At 42.6% G+C, this 18,861-nt stretch overlaps 2 protein-coding genes across 2 annotated transcripts; one reads left to right on the forward strand and one right to left on the reverse strand.

The window, feature by feature from the left end:
• Positions 1–308: 308 nt before the first annotated feature.
• On the forward strand, positions 309–2,511 carry LOC105041184 (uncharacterized). The gene is made up of 3 exons (XM_010918042.3): positions 309–538; positions 611–690; positions 1,575–2,511. Exons 1-3 carry the CDS (start codon positions 453–455, stop codon positions 2,366–2,368), a joined length of 960 nt encoding a protein of 319 aa, XP_010916344.1. The 5' UTR covers positions 309–452; the 3' UTR covers positions 2,369–2,511.
• Positions 2,512–9,333: 6,822 nt separating this feature from the next.
• On the reverse strand, positions 9,334–11,544 carry LOC105041183 (uncharacterized). Its single transcript, XM_010918040.4, has 3 exons — positions 11,272–11,544; positions 11,094–11,169; positions 9,334–10,481 (listed from the first exon to the last, which is right to left on the reverse strand). Exons 1-3 carry the CDS (start codon positions 11,308–11,310, stop codon positions 9,433–9,435), a joined length of 1,164 nt encoding a protein of 387 aa, XP_010916342.1. The 5' UTR covers positions 11,311–11,544; the 3' UTR covers positions 9,334–9,432.
• Between the last annotated feature and the right edge of the window lie 7,317 nt (positions 11,545–18,861).

The following is an 18,861-nucleotide window of genomic DNA, read 5'->3' on the forward strand; positions in this document are numbered from 1 at the left end:
AAAAAAAAAAAAGAAGAAGAAAACAATGGGAAACCTCAGACTGTCGCGCCCCGTTCTTCTAACCCGGAAAGATTGGATCAAGTGAATAACCGTGATCGGCTATGTCCTTCGAGCCGGGGTCGAGGGATGATGAGAAACCGGTTGAGCTCGACCCGCTCACATCGTCTTTTTTTCTCCCATCACTTGCCGATCCGGCTGGGAGTCGAAGAATTGTAATCCCATCAAAACGGCCTCCGTCCTGAGCCGGCCCTGAACCAAAGCGAACCATGCGCCGTCCCTGAGATCGATTCACTCCCTCCTCCCCTCCTCTCTCTCTCAAGCCCACCTTCCTCTGTCTCCCATCTTCAACCTCTTCTCTTCCTCCGCTGTTTCTCTTCTCTTGCAAACCTAAGGTCGCGTCTTTCTCAACCACAGGCTGATTGCCCGCCAAATATATCGCTTTGGAGAGAGAGATGGCTGGACTGTTAAGTCGCCGCCTACGCTTGTTTCCGTTCCTCCAGACCGTTCGACCCTGTTTTCCTCTATCTCCAGCCGAAAGGTTGGAACTCTTCCTTTTGCCTCCTTTCTCCTTCTTCCTTCCCTTATTTAACGGTCTCGTGATTTGTTCCAGATTGGAAGTTTCATTTTATTTGCCGATGGAGCACGGAAGAGGAGGAGCCATTGGAGAACATTGGGTTCCCACCATGCAAGGTGTGGTGCATGTTATCTTTTTCTTTTTCTTTCTTTTTTCTTTTTAAGTGATAAAGATCGAAACTTTATATGGTGAACCACAAAACCCTCTCTAAGGGCCTCATGGAATGATAATTTTGAGCTCGGTTTGGACCTTAAGTGGAAAACCTAATCGCTTCTGTTTAGAGACTGCTTAATGTTCAAAAACACGATTGGAATGCAAGTGAATTTAGTTCTGCCGCTTCAACCTAATGTGAGTCCTGTATGCATTGACGCCTGATTTGTTGCAATAGAGGGTTTGCCGTGAACCCTGGAAGAAATTTGGTGGTAGGGAAAACTTGCTTTGATAGTTAAACAATTTTAAGTTCATATAATTGAAGGCAACCCTCTAATGCAATTGCCTGAATTCACCCAGAAAAAGAGAGAGAGAAGAGGGGGGAGAGTCTTGACGAAGAGATAATGCTTGATATAGGAAACAGCCCTTGTCCTTAGGGCACTGCTTATTGGATTAAGAGCCAAACAACCCAAATGATTGTTGGAGATTGTAGAACTCTAATAACTGAACTACAAGCATAAGATTGCTAGAGCTTGACTCTTAGAGGGGGAAAAAAAAAAGAATGGTTATGATTCCTTTGAATTTGCAATTGGGCTTGCAGTATAGGTTTGGGCAATAGCTGTTTTCTGTTTGAAAATGTTTTATGTATCCTCCTTGGTCTTTTCTGCTCCTTTGTTTGTGAATTGATGGCTATGAAACGCCTATGTGTCGATCTATCCTTGCTCAATATTGGAAAGAAATTTAATAATTTGAAAATTCATTATGCAATCGAATTAAAGTATTGTGCCTTTCGAGTCGGAATTTCATTATCTATGACTTCTTTTTAAATGTTTTCTCCATCATTGTTCAGTATCCCGATCCTATGCTCGTGAACGCACACATTATGACTTGTTTGGTAGTGGAAGACCTGGTGAACAAGAATTCAGAAAAGCCTGGGCAAAGGAGATGGATGAGGATGACTGCCTGTGGACGGCAAGTGAGGATGAAGATGAAGAAGATAATGAAAAGAATAAGAGCAATTTGGAGAAGGAAATTAAGAAATTGAGAAAGACAGCTAAGGAAAATGCAGACCTTATTGATGCCGATGACAGTGATGAGCTGAGAAGTTTATGCCCTGAAAGTGATGAGGAGATGACTTTGTGGAGTGGTAGTGAATGGGATGATGATGATGACATTCCTACTGAGGCCCACCCAAATGAGCGCAGTGATCCACATATAGACAAATTGTTTGAGTTTGAGGAAACACCTAAATATCGATCCATCTCAGAGTTGTTGAAAGCTGAAAAGGAGCCTCCAGAGCTGTCTCCAGGGAAGCAAGCTAGAAAGCTTGCTGTAGAAAATGCACTGAAGAAGTTGAAGAAAGGGCCAGATGGCCGCTATGTAAATGTGTTGGAGGTCATGAGCGATATAGATATACTCATTGGAGCTTTTGAAAACATTGTTTCAGGACCAGAGTATGCAGAGCTGCGAGAGGGAGGGCCTAAAAGGCTAAACTTACAGTTCTTTAAGGATATACAGGCACGTATGAGAGATCCAAATTTTAAATTTTCTCCTGAGTTAAAGTTAAAACCAAAGAAGAAATTAGTTCCAAGAAAAAAGTGGCAAAAAGCTCAGTCTAGACGAAGGAAAAATGAGAGACGATAAGAAGAGGTAATTGGTTGTATGTATCTTTTGGGCAACTTGTAACTACAACTTTGATGGTTGAATATTACTTATGATGGCAGCAGAATCTCTATAAATGCAATTTTAAACCATATAATAAACATATGTGCATCAGGTTGATTGTACATACTGTATACTTTGTACAAATTGTGGCTTTGGAACCTCATTTTTGCAGACTGGTCATCATTACTTTTCAAATTACCAACAAAACTCTCCAACTCATCGTGCATATTTTATCAGCTGAATATTTGAATGCATGCTTCTGGGATATTTACACTGTCCATTGATACAGAAGAAAATCCCAGATGCTACAATCTATTTCACAACTTGTTCATGAATTATGACAAATTATTTACTAAATAACTTGTCATTGATTTGTTTCTGGGTTAGTGTCTCATGTATGATTTCTGCTTCCACATGCACCTTTTTTCTCCTTTCAATACAAAAATGTAATGGAACTTGTAGATAGATGTATTGATATTGTCATATTCTTCTTATTTATATAATAAATGAATTCCTATTTTCCTTCAATTGTCTTGTGAATGTTCTCAAATAGGTGTAGATACTTGAATAGTTTTTCTTAATCTCAGATTTCTCCCAAATCAAATTACTTATGACTACTACTGTTTGTATTTGTGGATGCATTATTGCAGCTCTGATACACTTTCAAGAATTTGTTGTGTCTCATAAGCCATGAATAGACATTGGAGTCTATATGGAATAAAACCCAAAAATAGTGCATGCTTACCAGCCTACATGTAAACACTCGTTAATGCATAGTTTGAAGTGCTTTTGTTAAATTTTATTATGATATTCCATTCTCTGTTGGTAGAGTTATTATACTAATAATTTTCTTATGAAAGAAGATTTATGTTATTGGTGAACTTCATTTGAGAGTCATTCATGATCTGGTTGCACTTAGTAAACAGATCGATTTTTTCATCTCCATTGGTATATTAATGGTGGCTTATGCAAGACAGCTTCTTTTTCCACTCTACTCTCAAAAATTTAGATATGCTTCCAATTTTCTTAAGCATTTCACCTTTTCTATGAATATATCAGTTTATTGGGATTTTTGACATGATGATTGGTGATGTGGATACCGGTGTTACGTGCATGTATAATGTGCACGTAACAACTAACAACATCCATCCAGGCGGCCAGTCATTGATTTTTATGTAGATGTATTTGTTTCTTCCATCAACTGGGAGTTTTAATAAATTGTATATGATGTTGCCACACCTAGCAAGTGTTGGAACTTTTTGTCCTTCTATGCTAACATTCTTTATGGCCTTAATATCATGATATTGCATCAGGTTTTGAGTCATGACCTTCTTCCTTTATTGCTTGTAGCCCTGAAGTCTTATGCTATTTCCCACCGGCTTCATCTTACTGCAAAACCATTAGTCTTTTGTCCTTTCAATGACTTAGTTGCTCTTTCTCACTCAGCCTAATGTTTGTCGATGCTATCAATCTATTCGTCACAGTATTTTGGACTCTGAAGAAAGTATTTTGTTTTTATGTTTGCAATACCATCAAATTATGTATGATCATCGATCTCCAAATTTATCAGTTAAGAATGCAGTTATCATTATACTTTTGCCAATGTTACCTTGAATCTTTATATGGAACACTATTCCAACTTCCTCACCTTTTGTATGAGTCTTTTGCTTCTCTGTTTGAGAACTTTTGATTTCAGAGTTTGGTAAAGAAGTAATAGACTGCATTTATCAAAAGAAAAGTAGGAGTAATAGACTGTAGTATACTTATTATTCACTCAATCCATTCATGATTTCTGTCTCCTAATCTGGACATTGTTCAAACAGTGGCTTTACAGGAAATGTTATATTCAAGCTTTTCCCTGGATCTCCTCCCCCAAAATTTTTTTTTGTGTATGAGGTGATGTTTAGTCACTGTAGGAGCCAATATTAATCAGCAGAAAGTTTCCAATTCTGCATGACATGATGTCATACTTCTATTACTCATAATTTAGTGTTACTATGATTTTGTTTAGCATCTTGGTGCTTCAATTTGCTCTTTCATTCTGCTCATCTCTCTTCTTTACTCTCATATAGATGTTCTCAAGCACTGAATCCAATAAATGCAAGCCATTGTATGCTTGGTTTTTACCTTAGTCTTACTCTAATTGATATTACATATTGTGCTTATGGGACTAAGGTTCGGGCCAGCCTAATCCCAATCTAGCTTGCTGATTTAACACATTGATCAAAATAAGCCTACCAATTTTAGCGGACCCTCATCAAGTCACCATTAACAATCTGCACATTGAGATAGATACCTCTAATCTTTCATATGTGGAAGCTCAAGGGAGGACAATGAAGCTAAGCAAGACATAGCGGGAAATGCTTTTCAGATATAGAGAAGTGGTGGACCTCACACACAATGTGTCACTTGAGGAAGATAAGAGCTCTGTCAGCCACCCTAATCGACACCAAAAACTAAAGGTTCCATGCCACACTTCTATGTACTAATTCCCCAAGACGGGTCTCAGAAGGATCAGAGGGAGGTAGTGTAGCTGAACTAATAAGGTGTCACTTTAGAGATAGAGGGGGTTTCGGGGTAGGATTTGCTTTGATTGGCAAAACTGGAGAAACAGTGAAAAGATGTGTAGAAGCATTAGGGAGGGGCTGTATTGTGCATGTGTTGGAGTATGATTACAGGGAGATTCTAAAGTAGGTAGCCAGGATGGTAGGAGTGCTTGTGTATCTCTTGAGAAGTTAGGATCCATGAGACTGCAGCGGTCTTTGCTGGAACTCACCTGAAGACTAGAAGATTGAATTTCTCTTTGCTAAGCAATATTATCATGCCATCTGATCTTGCATTGTGAACCTTTTCTGTACAGTGGAGAGCCTAGTTAATAAGCTGCTTATCAGCTGAGGCTAGTTTCCAGCAATACCAATGAGTCAATTCTTATGAACAACCTTCTGCAAGCGAGTATCCTTTGAAGCATTATGAGCGATAAGATTAGGGCATCCAGAGTACATAGGATAAAGGGAACATAGATATGGGCTTTAGATTGAGGCCATCTTCAATTTGTAGGAATTTGAAGGTAAAAATAGGTGGCACTTTCCAATTCAGCCTATTTCCATGTTCTATAACTAATTTAGACATGAGAATGTTGATCTCTGTAGGTATCAGATTCCTATGGAAGGAGTAAAGTCATTCCTAAGGGGAGGGCTTGGGTATTATTTTCCCAATGTTGGCTATCTCCATACAAAAGGAGTTTTTCTTATATATTATAATTATTAAAATTAATTATGTATAAAATTGTATTATAGCAATATGCTATCTATTAAATGATAAAACTTATGAATTTATTAATATCATATTTTATGTTATATTTTATTATCATATTATATCAATATTATTCTACAATGTAACATTTCATATTGTATATTATTAAAATATACTTAATAGTATTATTATTGTTGATCATTAATAATATTAATGATATATATTTTATTATTATATTCATATTTGATTAATATGATATGCTACTCATATTATATATTAATATATGGCATAATATATTAATATATTATTCAAATATAATAATATGAATGGTATATTTATTATATGAGTATACTAATAATATATTAATATATCATAATTACATACATATATTATATTAATATATTCCTGATATAATTGGTACAATAAACTGCTATAATATTACATTTAATCAAATATTTTGTTAATATATATTATTTTTATTAATATTATTGATATTATGATTTCATACATTACTATTAAATATGAATATATGACATAATATATCAATCGTGTAGCAACACTAGATTATTAATGATTAATATCAATTTATATTATAATTAAATATAAAAATACTATATTATATAATATTAAAATGATGTCCATTATTAATATATTAATATATGGATAATAGATAAATATATATTTATAACTAAGATAATAATATTGATATTATAATATTTATACAGTAAATATTAAATAATTAATATATTAATAATATTTCATATTGTATACTATAAGATGGTGAGTCTTGGTGCAAAATTAAGGTTGCTCTATCATGATCTAGAGATCATGGGTTAGAAATACGGAAATGATCTCTTCACACGTGAGAATAAGGTTGCATCCAGCCCTTTCCAAACCACTGCTGCACGAGCCTTCTACAAGGGGCTGCCTATTTTTTTATTGTACACTACAAGGTTTGCTTTATTGTCTTGGGATTATCTAGATTTATCCAAACATAGGAATGAGAATTGGTCACTTCCGATAATTTCTAGGAATGGATTTCTTGTAATGGGAAAACCATCACTAATTCCCATTCATGGCAACCAAACATGGCCTGAAGTAGTAATGAATTGCTTGGCACTTGGATCACTCTACATATTTTGTATGACCAAAAAGAAAAGAAAAAGGGGGAAATTTCTAGCCTTTGCTCTCTGTTCCTGTCTGTATCCTCTGATGCCTTATGAATATGGGCTATCATATGACCCCTGATCTTTCAATGGTTAGCTCTCCTGAAGGATTTAGATTTTATAGACCGCATAAAAGTACATATTAGCAGTATAATATGAAGAAATGCGAATCCAGAAAAGTATTCAAATTTCTGATTCTGAGGCAGAAGACTCTTTGAGTGGTCTGAAGTGTATGAACTCCCAATTTAGATAAAGTATGATGGATGTAAGATTTATTCATTTATTGTTTATTTTTACGCTCAATAGCATTTGACAAGAATGGTCAAGATCTCGTTCAGATGATTGCATCCATGCTTTATCACATCAATACTTCAGGAGCACCTAGTTCACTAATACATCTATGGGCAGTTGTACTGTTTCTAGCTGACAGGATTTATTGAAAACAAGCCGAGCTATTTTAACCACCGTGGCCTCTATAATTAGCAACGAAAAGTAAGAACCTGCAAGATTGGTAGTAAATTTGATATGGAACAGATACGGTATCAGGAGTAAAATATTATATTTGAATATCATTAAGGTGGTATAAAATATTTATCACTTTGTTTTTAGGCTGAGGGAGGTGTTAAGGAAGATTCCCGCAAGTCATGTGAGGAGTCATGCCCCGCTTGAAGTGGGCCTAGTTACATAACCATGTGGCTTTCTTAAAAGATGCATTATTTTTATATTCACTCTTTAGTACTGTATGATTCTCTAGCTTAGGATTCTTATCTGGAATCCTAGGGATATATGTTGTCGCAAATCAAGGTTGAGTTTTGATGTCTACAAGTAGTAAGAAGCACCATTAGAATGACCCAGTTTGCTTTCTATGGTATAAAATATCCTGATCGCTGGTTGGCCACGACATCAAACCTTATGGTTTTTTCGATGTTTTTAGCTTGTGATTCTTCCATATAATTTTAGCCAGGATTGGAACCAACTTTAATAGTTGGCCAATGTTTGATCATTATATAGTAATGGCTGATGCTCTTAGGTTGATCCAATTTGGTCCAAGCGTTATTCACGCTAGAACCTGTTCTTGTGTTGAATCCAGTCTAATATTATTTGGTGAATGACAAATGCACGTGGAACAAATTTTAGAGTGGGATAGGGAATGAAAGCATTGATAGGGAATGAAAGCATTTCAAAAATTATAAATCATAGTCATGTTTCATGAACTGCTTCTATGGTTGGTCTAGTTTGGCTTCAATGCATCTAGTTTTTTTTCTATGAATTGATTTATTGAGTTTTGTCTTTCAAATTAAGTTCGGTAATGCATTCAGTTCCAACCCAAGACAACATTTGAACCCACACCTAACCAACCGGTCCAAGTCTTGGTCTGTCTGTCCTCCAGTCTTTGCTGCTTATCTACCATGCTGGAGGTAAGCAACTGTGCTGTTCCCTTTTTTTATGGGGGGAAACAAGCAACTGTGCTTCATGCCTGAAAGTCAAAAAGGCAATTTCTCTGCGGCTTCCACCGGCCAGTCTCAGTATCTAAACCCTTCATGGATCTTCAGCCTTTATGTCATATATGCCTTGTACTAAAAGCAAGTGACAACATTCTCCAACGATACTAAAGCTATCTATCAAAGTCTAAAGAAGATTTGTTGTATTTAGTCTGCGTTGCTTTAGCTTTACTTGTTACAAGGTGTTCCCCGCTTTTGTTCATTGTTCCTTTGTTCTGGTCTCCATGTCTCCTACAAGCCAAAATGACAGGACTGGTCTGTGGTTGCTACATGGATGCTGGTTACCACTAGTTGTATCCTTGGGCGACGTTACCTTTCTGCCTGTGAATCGAACTTGACTGGAGGAAAGATATATATTAAAAAAAAAAAAAAAATCATCTTTGGATCACAAAATCAAATTTAATCTACATGATATCTTGGTCTTGTCATGCCTAATTTGCCTTCCCAAACCCGAATTTTTTCCACCCACTTGCGGACGATGGATCTCGATTGAGCTTCTGAGTTTACCATCTTTATGTCAGCGGAGAATCTGGAGACGTGAACATTATAATATTATAAGCGTGGATGTTATCACCTTTTTTTTTTCTTTTTTCTTTATGTGGTTATTGTAGTGTTCATAGTTCATCACCCTTGCCGATATATTTAAGCTTAGTTGATTTACTAGCTCCCGTTATACTTGCACTCCTCTTCTGCCACTTTATCTAAGACGTTGTCTTGGGGATTGTGAAACTTTCAGATGCGTGAACGCGTCAGTGCTGTTTACCAAACGGGCTAATATTTTCTGTTTCAAGAGATGTTGACTAACCGTACTGACTCATCCGTTCAAAGTTTCTTTTTCTATTCTGTTGTTTAAGGCCACTCATGGGAAGTCGGGCCCAGAAGCCCACAAGCACAAACACCAAACCTCTTATAACAACTCCAGTCAGTGGTAACAAAGTGGAAAGCGCCATAGCTGTTTGAAATAATTTTGGAGAAAGCCCTCAGTTTTAACTCAAGCACCAAACTATTGCACTAACCATACGAATGCAGAAAGCCATCAGTTTTAACTCATAACAGCATTACAACAACAAAGAAATGAAAAGAAAGAAGAAAAAACTTGCCTAACTCAACCTACGAACCCATTTTACATCACAATACAGCCCCTGGTGTTCTCATCACTGAAAAGATGAATGCCATAATCGCTATTGTCCGACTGATTGACGGGATAGTAGGGATTTGGGTAGCAAGGGTAGTAGCCAGTGTAAGGAGATATCTGAGGGGACCTATGATACATCATCTGGGGTTGCATGTGTCTGCTCTCATGCATGATCATGTCATTATTGTACCCCCTCAAGTTGGTCATCATGGATGATGGATGGGCCTGATACCCTTGCATGTTCACCATCATGGGGGACTGACGGTGCCCTCCAAATCCCTCACCATTCGATGGGAACCTTGCATAGCCAGGGAATCCATTTCCCTGAAAGCCACCAACATTGTTTCGACCAAGCCCATGATGACCCATCGTCATGCCATTTTTGTCATTAATCCTTCTTATCTCCCCTGCATTAGGATTACCGCCACCCAGGTGGACACCGTTGATGACCCCTGCATTAGGATTACCACCACCCAAGTGTACACCATTGATGATCTTGCCATTGGCCGAAATGTCAATGCCCTTTTGCTGGGATATATCTTTGTTCTTTATCTGATGCTGGTAGGTATTTCCTCCGCATTTCTTTCCAGCTCCACCATTACCATTCCCACCTGCATTGCCATGGCAATTTTTCTTTGCAATGGCTGCTGCATTGCCTGTCTGCCTCAGGAAATTGATTGGGTTCATATCAAGGAAAGGCAGCTCATCTAAGCCTTCGACTTCGTCGTCATCATCATAATCTTCCTCATCGGAGCTCAATGAGGGAAGCTTGTTGTGCTGATTCTTGAAGGCTCTGAGGCCTTGGATGAGTCGTTGCTTGCCTTGGTCGTTGTTGTTCTTGTGGCCAGTTTGGGCAGCAGCAAATTGCCTCCGTTGCTTCTGTTGGTTGGGCTTGGGCTCTTGGGTGTTGGTTTTCTGAGACCAGAGCTCTGCATGTTTGCCTGATTTGGCCAGCTTTTTTATCAGAGTTTCAGAATCCACATTTCCTGAAACAGCAACCCTCTGATTCTCCAAATCTATACTTACTGAGTAGACTCCTGAATCAGATGCAAATGAAGAGACATTAGTTAATAATATGCAAATGTATAAAATTGGTGGTCACAGCTTCATTTTTGTACGCCTTACACTGCTTGATGGCAGTTATCATAGGAACATTTCGGGTGCTCCAAGAGTTGAAAAGGAGATGAGCCAAGTTTGGAAAGAAAATATAGGTTTTTTTTCCCCTTTCATTTCTCTACATTATATGCCCATAAATACTCCTCTTGGTAGAGCAGAGATACTCCAATATCCTCCATTTCACAAGATCTGGGCCAGCTTTTATGGGTGTCGGATCAAAATCTGTGTGTTGCTTAAAAGCTGGCTAGCTTCCATCTACCTCCATTTTATCACCAGTTAAAAGAATTCACCCAGAAAACTGTACTAACATAAGAAGTAGCAAGAAAATCTTGCATGAAACAGAGCACTTGCTTTTCTTATATTTCAGTCTATGTAAACGAAGGATCTCATGTTCGGGAAAACATATTTTTAAGAGAAAGAAGCAAAATATATAAGTCCATTAGAAACCACAAAAAAGAATTAAAAACACGAGAAAGTAAGAAGAAAAGACACCAAGCAAGATCAGAAGAAGCCTGGGGAAGGAGAATGAGGACCTTCAATTTTTTGAAGGAGCTTCTTAACTTTCTGTTTGCATCCATCACAGTGTATGCTCACCTTGAGTATGTACGTCTGCAAGAAACAAAATATTTCCTCCAAATACTTTCCACTAGAAGACACACAAGGAGAGCGACAACGAGAGAGAGACAGTAGACGAGGGGGAGCATGAGATACCTGGATTTTGAGGACCCTGAAGCCTTCATCCCTAGTCATTTCAGCTGCTGTTGCTTGAGATCAAAATAGAAGAAAACCCAGTCTTCCCTCTGCAGACAGAGAGGCTGTGCTACTCACAGCTAAGAAAGGATTGCATGGAAGGCTTATCTAAAGCATTAGAAGCTCGCTCCCCGCTCCCACCCGCCTCCTGCTATTTATTCCACGGAACTCCCCATATGGGTGTGTGCTCTATAGTCCTAGCAGCGCGAAGTGGGCAGATACACACTTTTTCTTTGAGAGAAAATAAGCTCCAGTTTCAAGTCTCTCTCTCTCTGGAAGACCGTCTGAAGGGAGAAGGACACAGAAGGGTAGATTACTTTTCGAATCCCCAGTAAAAATATATAATATAACTCCGTCGAACCTCTGCCTGTAAAAAGGCCATCCAACGGCCAAAGCAGAATTATAGATGCAAGATGGGATGCAGAGAGCGGTTCGGGTTGTATCTTTCGCGCGAACGAATGATTGATCTCTCTTTCGCAATATCAACCGTTGGATGGCGAAGTAGTCACTTCTTCGGATGCCTTGGGAGCAGTGTGAGGCGCAATCCAACGGTTGATGTCGCCAAAAAGAGATCAATCGTTCCTTGGCGCAAAGGATACAACCGGAACCCTGGGGAGAGAGGGAGAGACGAAGGAGGGGGCATGATGTGGACACCAATGCTGGGAAAATAAATTTTGTCGAGGAGCAAAGCGACAGCGACTTGACATGACCTCTTCTTCGCTTTAGCACAGGGTTTCAGTAAAGCCTCGCTCTACTGAATTCTCTACGACCGTTATTAGCTGTGATAACGATTATAATGGCAGGTATTGGTCCCCATGTGTCCAATCGAGATTGTTTGAAATATAACAACCAGTAACTGAAAAATAGCAGCTTGATGTTTGCAATGGCTGTTTATTTTGAATATTTTATCAAACTACTATAAATATTTAAGTGTACAGAGTATTATTTTATTTATCTAAATGTATGTAAAATTTTATTATTAATATAACATAATAGACTTCCCCTATAGATAATGCTATCATGATTTTTTTTTTTTTTGATATTAATGGACGATTACACCATTTTGATGGAGCAGTCCAAAAGATCAAGGTACAAAAGATCCCGCAAAGTCGGGAGATAAACATCACGCTGTCTCCAAACTCAATCGTCAGAATGCTCCACCATGAAAGCCACAATCCAGTCTACAGCAGTGTTTACCTCCCAATAGACATGCCGCATCTGGATCACAACATCATGATGGAGAGAAGTCTAAATATCCCGGATACATAGGTGAGCCTCCAGGTGCTTCACCCCTTCTTGGATCCAAGTGATGATGTTAGCAGAAGCACCCTCAATGCAGATCCTGTCCGTCTGAAGCTGTTGCCTAATAAAGATGAGGCCCATTTAGACGGCCTGAAGCTCCACTCTTGGAACGGAAAGCTCAACAAGGTAGGAGCCACCAGCAGCCAAAAGTCTAGCATCAAGGCCGTGAATGATGAAGTCCGCACCGTCCCTTCCATCTTTGACACTGCCATCAAAGTTCACCTTGACAAACTGTGAAGGAGGGGGCTCTTAGAAGATGGATAAAATCCTGCGGATCACTACCAGGACAGCAAGAGAGTTTCAAGAATCGGAGTTGCCAGAGGATAGGATAGCAATGTCAAATTGGCTGTACTCCACAACAAGGCAAATAGCTTTCTCCAGAACCCGATGAGCAGGAACTATGTCGCTCTCAAAGATTAAGCTATTTCTAGAAAGCTAGATCTGATCGCGATATAGGCCATCTGACCACCTGCTGCAAAAGTCATCCTGTCAGTGACTCTCTGACGATGAGAGTAAGGAAAGAGACCGACCATGAATCCGTACTCGACTTTTATGGGTGGCCACCTATCTATCTCCAGATAATCCTCGTCTTAAGACAATGCAGAATGGCGATTCTAAGCAAGTTTTCAGAGAAACAGCCTCATCTAAGGATGAGCAGCAACTCTCTAAATCTACGTAGCCTCAATTTTCCTAGTCGATGCTAGACTGCACATCAGGGTGAAGTCCCTTGAGGGAACCTTTAGACAGCATGAATGACCCTACACCCTAACATCCCGATTGGGGTGCACAGGAATCGAGATGGTGAGAACCGATCAGTAAGAGGGCTACCAAAAAGTCGAGTGATCTTCTACGCTCTCCAGCGCGTACCATCTTCGGTAATAAGATCACAAACCCACATGTCGTCACCCACCTCACTGCTGAAGAAAGTCGACCAGCGGGAGAGAGGAAGAGCCGAAATCCAGACATCCTGGACCACCTCCACTGAGCGCCCATCTCCAATCAAACATTTGACCCTATCCATAATATCCGATCCATAAGCACAGATCTTCTTTCAGATAAAGGAGCAACCCCGCACAGCTTGGATGGGGGCCCTTTGGTGCCACACTCCGTAGCGAGCCCTTATCACCCTAAGCCACAAACAGTCCGACTGGATCAGAAATCTGACTGCATGCCTAGCAATCAGGATCTCTTTCCTCACCAACAGAGAATGGATCCCAAGATCTCCATCTCGCATCGACTAGCAAACCATTTCCCAGGATAGCAAGTAGACCCGATGCCGATCCCGTTTGGATCCCCATAAAAGGTTGTGGAACTTCTACACCAGCCCTCTGAGATATGAAATCGGCACGATCATGTTAGTCAAGAGATACATTGGAATAGAGCTCAACACCGACCTCACCAGAGTTATCCTACCCATCAAAGACAGAGCATTGGGCTGCCATCCCCGCAGACACTTCTGGATCCGCTGCTCCATAGGTCTGCACTCCACTCTCTGCAAGCGATGATCTGTGATCAAGACTCCGAGGTAGGTTAGGCTCCCTGACTGCTCCTGGATCCTCAAACTCTCCAGAATCGCTAGCCTCACTTGGGATTTTGTTCTGGAGCTAAAAATGATAGTAGACTTCTGAATATTCACCATCTATCCAGATGCCCCATAATAGGCCCCAACAATAGAAGCAAGGCTCTCCACGTGTTTGATAATAGCTAGATTTTGAGTCAATAATCTGTTTCAACCGTTATTGGACAAAGATGTTTAAAATGGATCTCCTTACCATTCGCCACCAAAATAGAGATTGATGGATCATAACAGCATTCTAATTATCACACTTGGAGGTGACAAACTCATCAACTAATTATTTTTCTGATATCAATCATTGCCCTTGGCTTAACCCTTTAGGGATTCATTGGAAGGCAATAACAACACTAACCTAGCTGTCACTTGCATTACTATACTGCTTAACGTAGGTTCTTCATAAACTGAAACTTACTAGGAGTTTAATAAAAATGATCAAGGTTTTAATAAGAATTTTATGTCCTCACACTCGAGGTACCAAAAAAGCAGTCCAGATGGTTTCAGATATTTCATGGAAGCTGCAGAGTACTTATTATATGAAGTACATGATCTTATTTGGGATTCGCTTATCGTTACTTTAATCCAGAATTTCTTTGGCTGGCGAGCTTCTAAGAAAACTTTTAACCTTGTGATTCAAAATGGCAATCATGACAGCCCACCAACTTTTTATCTTTGGAAATATTTTTGCAGATTTATTTTTAAAAATAATTTGGCAGTCATCTCACAGCCATCCATCAACTTTAGAGCATGTAATGTTGTGCCAAAGGGCTTTCCAGCCGAAATTTCTGCTTCTCGAGGACGACCCGACCAAACGCAGTTTCATTCACCTTTCAAGAAGCGCGCGCGCACACGAAATGCTTCGTCTCTCCAACAAGCGGCAGTCAGTTCTTCAATGTTCAAACTGGGAATCATAGCGAGAGCAACTAATACATGTTCCTTCCGATAGCACCCCTATACAAGCACATCACTTGTTTAACAGCTGTCATTCAGATAGCTGCGCATACTGAGCGTCACGGAGACGTCCAAAAATATGAAAACAGATTTAATAACATCATAGCACTTGTCACTTCATGGTTCTTGTGGTTAAGAAAGAACATCTCTCTAAAATCTAAATGCTATGTCTTTTGAGGTAACTATAGATGCTATGTAATGACATTCCTTTTTGTATATACAACAAAAAGGACATTTCTTTTTTTTTTTTTTGGTAAATAAAAGGACATTTCATTGGATCATGTTTAACAGAGCTCAAGGTGGGAGGACGGATTTCAACTTTCAACAGCAAAAATAGTACAGGCCAAACTGCTTGCTCACATGTGTGTTCAATTTATCTCTATATCTGAAATAACAAAATAACAGTAGTTTCTTTAAGATTACAGATGTCACAAATTATTGACAGATGGAGTGGTACCAGGAAAACTATCAATGCGCAACCATGCCTATAAATTACACATGTAGGACTGAAAGTTACTTAATGCTGATCATCAGAAAGCAACCATCTCTCCTGTTCATCGTCCAGTTTGGAATCTTGACAAACATTTCCTCTTCCGCGCACCCCTTGGCTAGGAAGGCAGCTGCTCATCATTTTCAATAAAGTTAGCTGTGTCAGGCCCAGAAAATATCAATTCCAATAATGTGATGTGTTGGGGGATACCCACCGACCGACCGACCGACTGTCGGAGGGCCCGACCGACTGACGGCCCGACCGACTCCGACTGGGCGAGAATCCGACCGATCGTCGGTCGGGGCGACCAACTGACGGATGCCATCATCGGCCATTCAACAACCCATCGCCGACTGGGGATATGTCGGGCGTATCCATCCCGACCGACTGAACCCAGTGGACTGATGACCGACTCACATGATGCTCGCCGACCAATGGAGGGGCCCGACACCACTCAGCTGGCTACCGACTTTGGGTCGGTCGGCTCCTCCAACCACCGTACAGCCGCCAGACGTTGTCAGTTCTGACACGGACATGCGGCACAGTTACCTAGGGGCATTGTCCCGCCGAGAGCCGGGTCAACCCTGGTGATTGGACGGCCACACGGCGACATGACGTTTTCACGGCGACTCTGACAGTCCACAGTGAGTTGACAGCTCCTCACTTGTCCGCGCCATTAATGACGGCGCCATACCTAGCTCCACTATATATACCGGGGAAGGCAACAGTGCAAAGGAGGGATCCGCTCCGTCTCTCTCTCATACGCAGGCTCGCCCCTCTCTCTCTCTCTCTCTCTCGATTGAGCTCTCTGTCTACATTTCACTGTTGCCCAGTCACCTCTCTGACTTGACCGTCGGAGGGTCCCCGCCGGAGCCGCCTCCGGTCAGTGTGGACTTCCTTTTGCAGGTGCACGCTCCCCGGCGATCGGACGACGAGGTGATTGGCCGCAACAGATTGGCGCGCCAGGTAGGGGTACAGCATGACAAAGACAAGAGCTCAACGATCGAGAGTCACTGGGTCGGCCAGGCGCTCTTCCCGTCGGGAAGAGGCCTCTCCACCACCACCGGCGGCGGAGCCTAGCTCTCCGCACCCTGCAGTGACCACGGAGGCCCAGATTGCGGCCATCGTACGGCAGATGACCGTACTGACCGACGCAGTCAAAAGCCTCCAGCAGCAACCGGCGGCCCGACCTATGCCTTCCAGGAGCAGCCGCCGACGACCGCACCGATCCCTGTCGCCTCCATGCGAGCGCACCCAGCAGCGCTCCCACGGAGAGGAGGAGGGACGACCACGGTGCGACGACCGACGATCCCAGCGGCCCTCTCCCTCCCCGTTGGAACGGGCAAGGAAGGAGAAGCGGCCGCGCACACCGTCGGCCTCCCTTTCAGAATCTTCCGGAGGCTCCACCCCTGGGGTCTCCCAGCATCGACGAGCAGACGACTACGAGCGACGGTTCGAAGAAATCGACCGCCGACTCGCCCAACTGCAGGCGGACGGCCAGAAGTCTTCGAACGACGTCGACTTCCAGGCCGCCCAACCTCTCTCCCGACTGGTCCTCGACGAGCCGATTCTCAGTCGGTTCAAGATGCCGCACGTGGAGCCCTACGACGGCTCCACCGACCCAGTCGACCACCTCGAGAGCTACAAAGCTCTCATGACGATTCAAGGGGCAACCGACGCTCTTTTCTGCATCGGCTTCCCCGCCACGCTCCGCAAGGCTGTCAGGGCTTGGTACTCCGGTCTTCGATCGGGCAGTATCCATTCCTTCGCGCAGCTTGAGCACTCGTTCGTGGACCATTTCAGCACTAGCCGAAAGCCGCCGCGAACGTCGGACAGCCTTTTCTCCCTCAAGCAGGGAGAAAACGAGACGCTCCGACACTTCGTGGCGTGATTCAACGCGGCCACGCTCGAGGTCCGGGACCTCAACGAAGACATGGCTGTTTCAGCCATGAAGCGGGGCCTGAGGTCGTCCCGATTCACTTATTCTCTGGACAAGACCCTCCCCCGAACGTATGCCGAGCTACTGGAGCGCGCATACAAGTATATGCACGCGGACGAAGGAGCGTCCGACCGACGCTTGGCCGAGCCCAGAGGTCCGAAGGAGAAGCGGAGAAAAGGTCGGGAGCCCGCCGAACCAAGCAGGCCCCCGACCAATAGTCGGCTTTCTCCACCCCGACAGATCGAAAAATCGCCCCGTCGACAGACTCCGAGGCCGGTGCATCCCAGGTATGACTCCTACACTCCTCTCTCCGCTCCCCGTGCGCAGATCCTGATGGAGATCGAGGGAGAAGAATACCTGCGACGGCCTCCGCCTCTGAAGGCAAAGGGCCTCGACCATCGGAAGTACTGCCGGTTCCATCGGAGCCACGGCCACGACACCGAGCGGTGCATCCAGTTGAAGGATGAGATCGAAAATCTCATCCGCCGGGGGTACCTCGGTAAATTCCGGAAGGGTCCGCCGACCCAACCGATTGCCGAACGATGCCTCCAGCCGACTGAAGAGGCGCCGACTAACCAGCCGATGGCCGGAGTCATCAACATGATCTCCAAGCGGCTAGGGCCGGGGACGTCTGCAGGAGGGGAGCCGACGAAAAGGCCACGCCCGGACGACGTAATCACCTTCACAGAAGACGACGTTCGGGGCATCCAGACTCCCCACGACGACGCTGTTGTTGTGTCGGCGACAATAGCCAATTATGATGTAAAACGAATTTTTGTTGATAATGGAAGTTCGACAAATGTTTTGTTTTACTCGACCTTCTCCCGAATGCGACTGTCAACTGACCGACTTAGGAGGATCCCTGTGCCCCTGATCGGCTTTGCCGGAGACACCGTCACGACAGAGGGAGAAATTATCCTGCCCGTGACGGTCGGTACCAAACCACAGTAAAGCGCGATCTCCCTCACTTTCGCGGTCGTCCAAGTTCCTTCGGCCTACAACGCCATACTTGGGCGACCCGGACTGAACGCCCTCAAGGCGATCGTCTCGACGTACCATCTCCTTGTTCGATTCCCGACCAAAAATGGAGTCGGGGAGATGCACGGAGATCAACAGCTCGCCCGGCGATGCTTCCAAATCTTCGCTCAAAGCAACGAGACGAAGGATCCTCTGACCATCGACAAGCTGGACCAAAAGGAGGAGGAAGAACGGGGTTCGCCCACCGAGCAGCTCGAGGCGATCCCGATAGGAGAAAGTCCCGACAGGAAAGTTTGGGTCGGGTCTCAATTGCCCGAC

The sequence above is a fragment of the Elaeis guineensis genome, chromosome 3 (assembly GCF_000442705.2).
Source record: "Elaeis guineensis isolate ETL-2024a chromosome 3, EG11, whole genome shotgun sequence".
In the NCBI taxonomy this organism is placed as follows: domain Eukaryota; kingdom Viridiplantae; phylum Streptophyta; class Magnoliopsida; order Arecales; family Arecaceae; genus Elaeis; species Elaeis guineensis.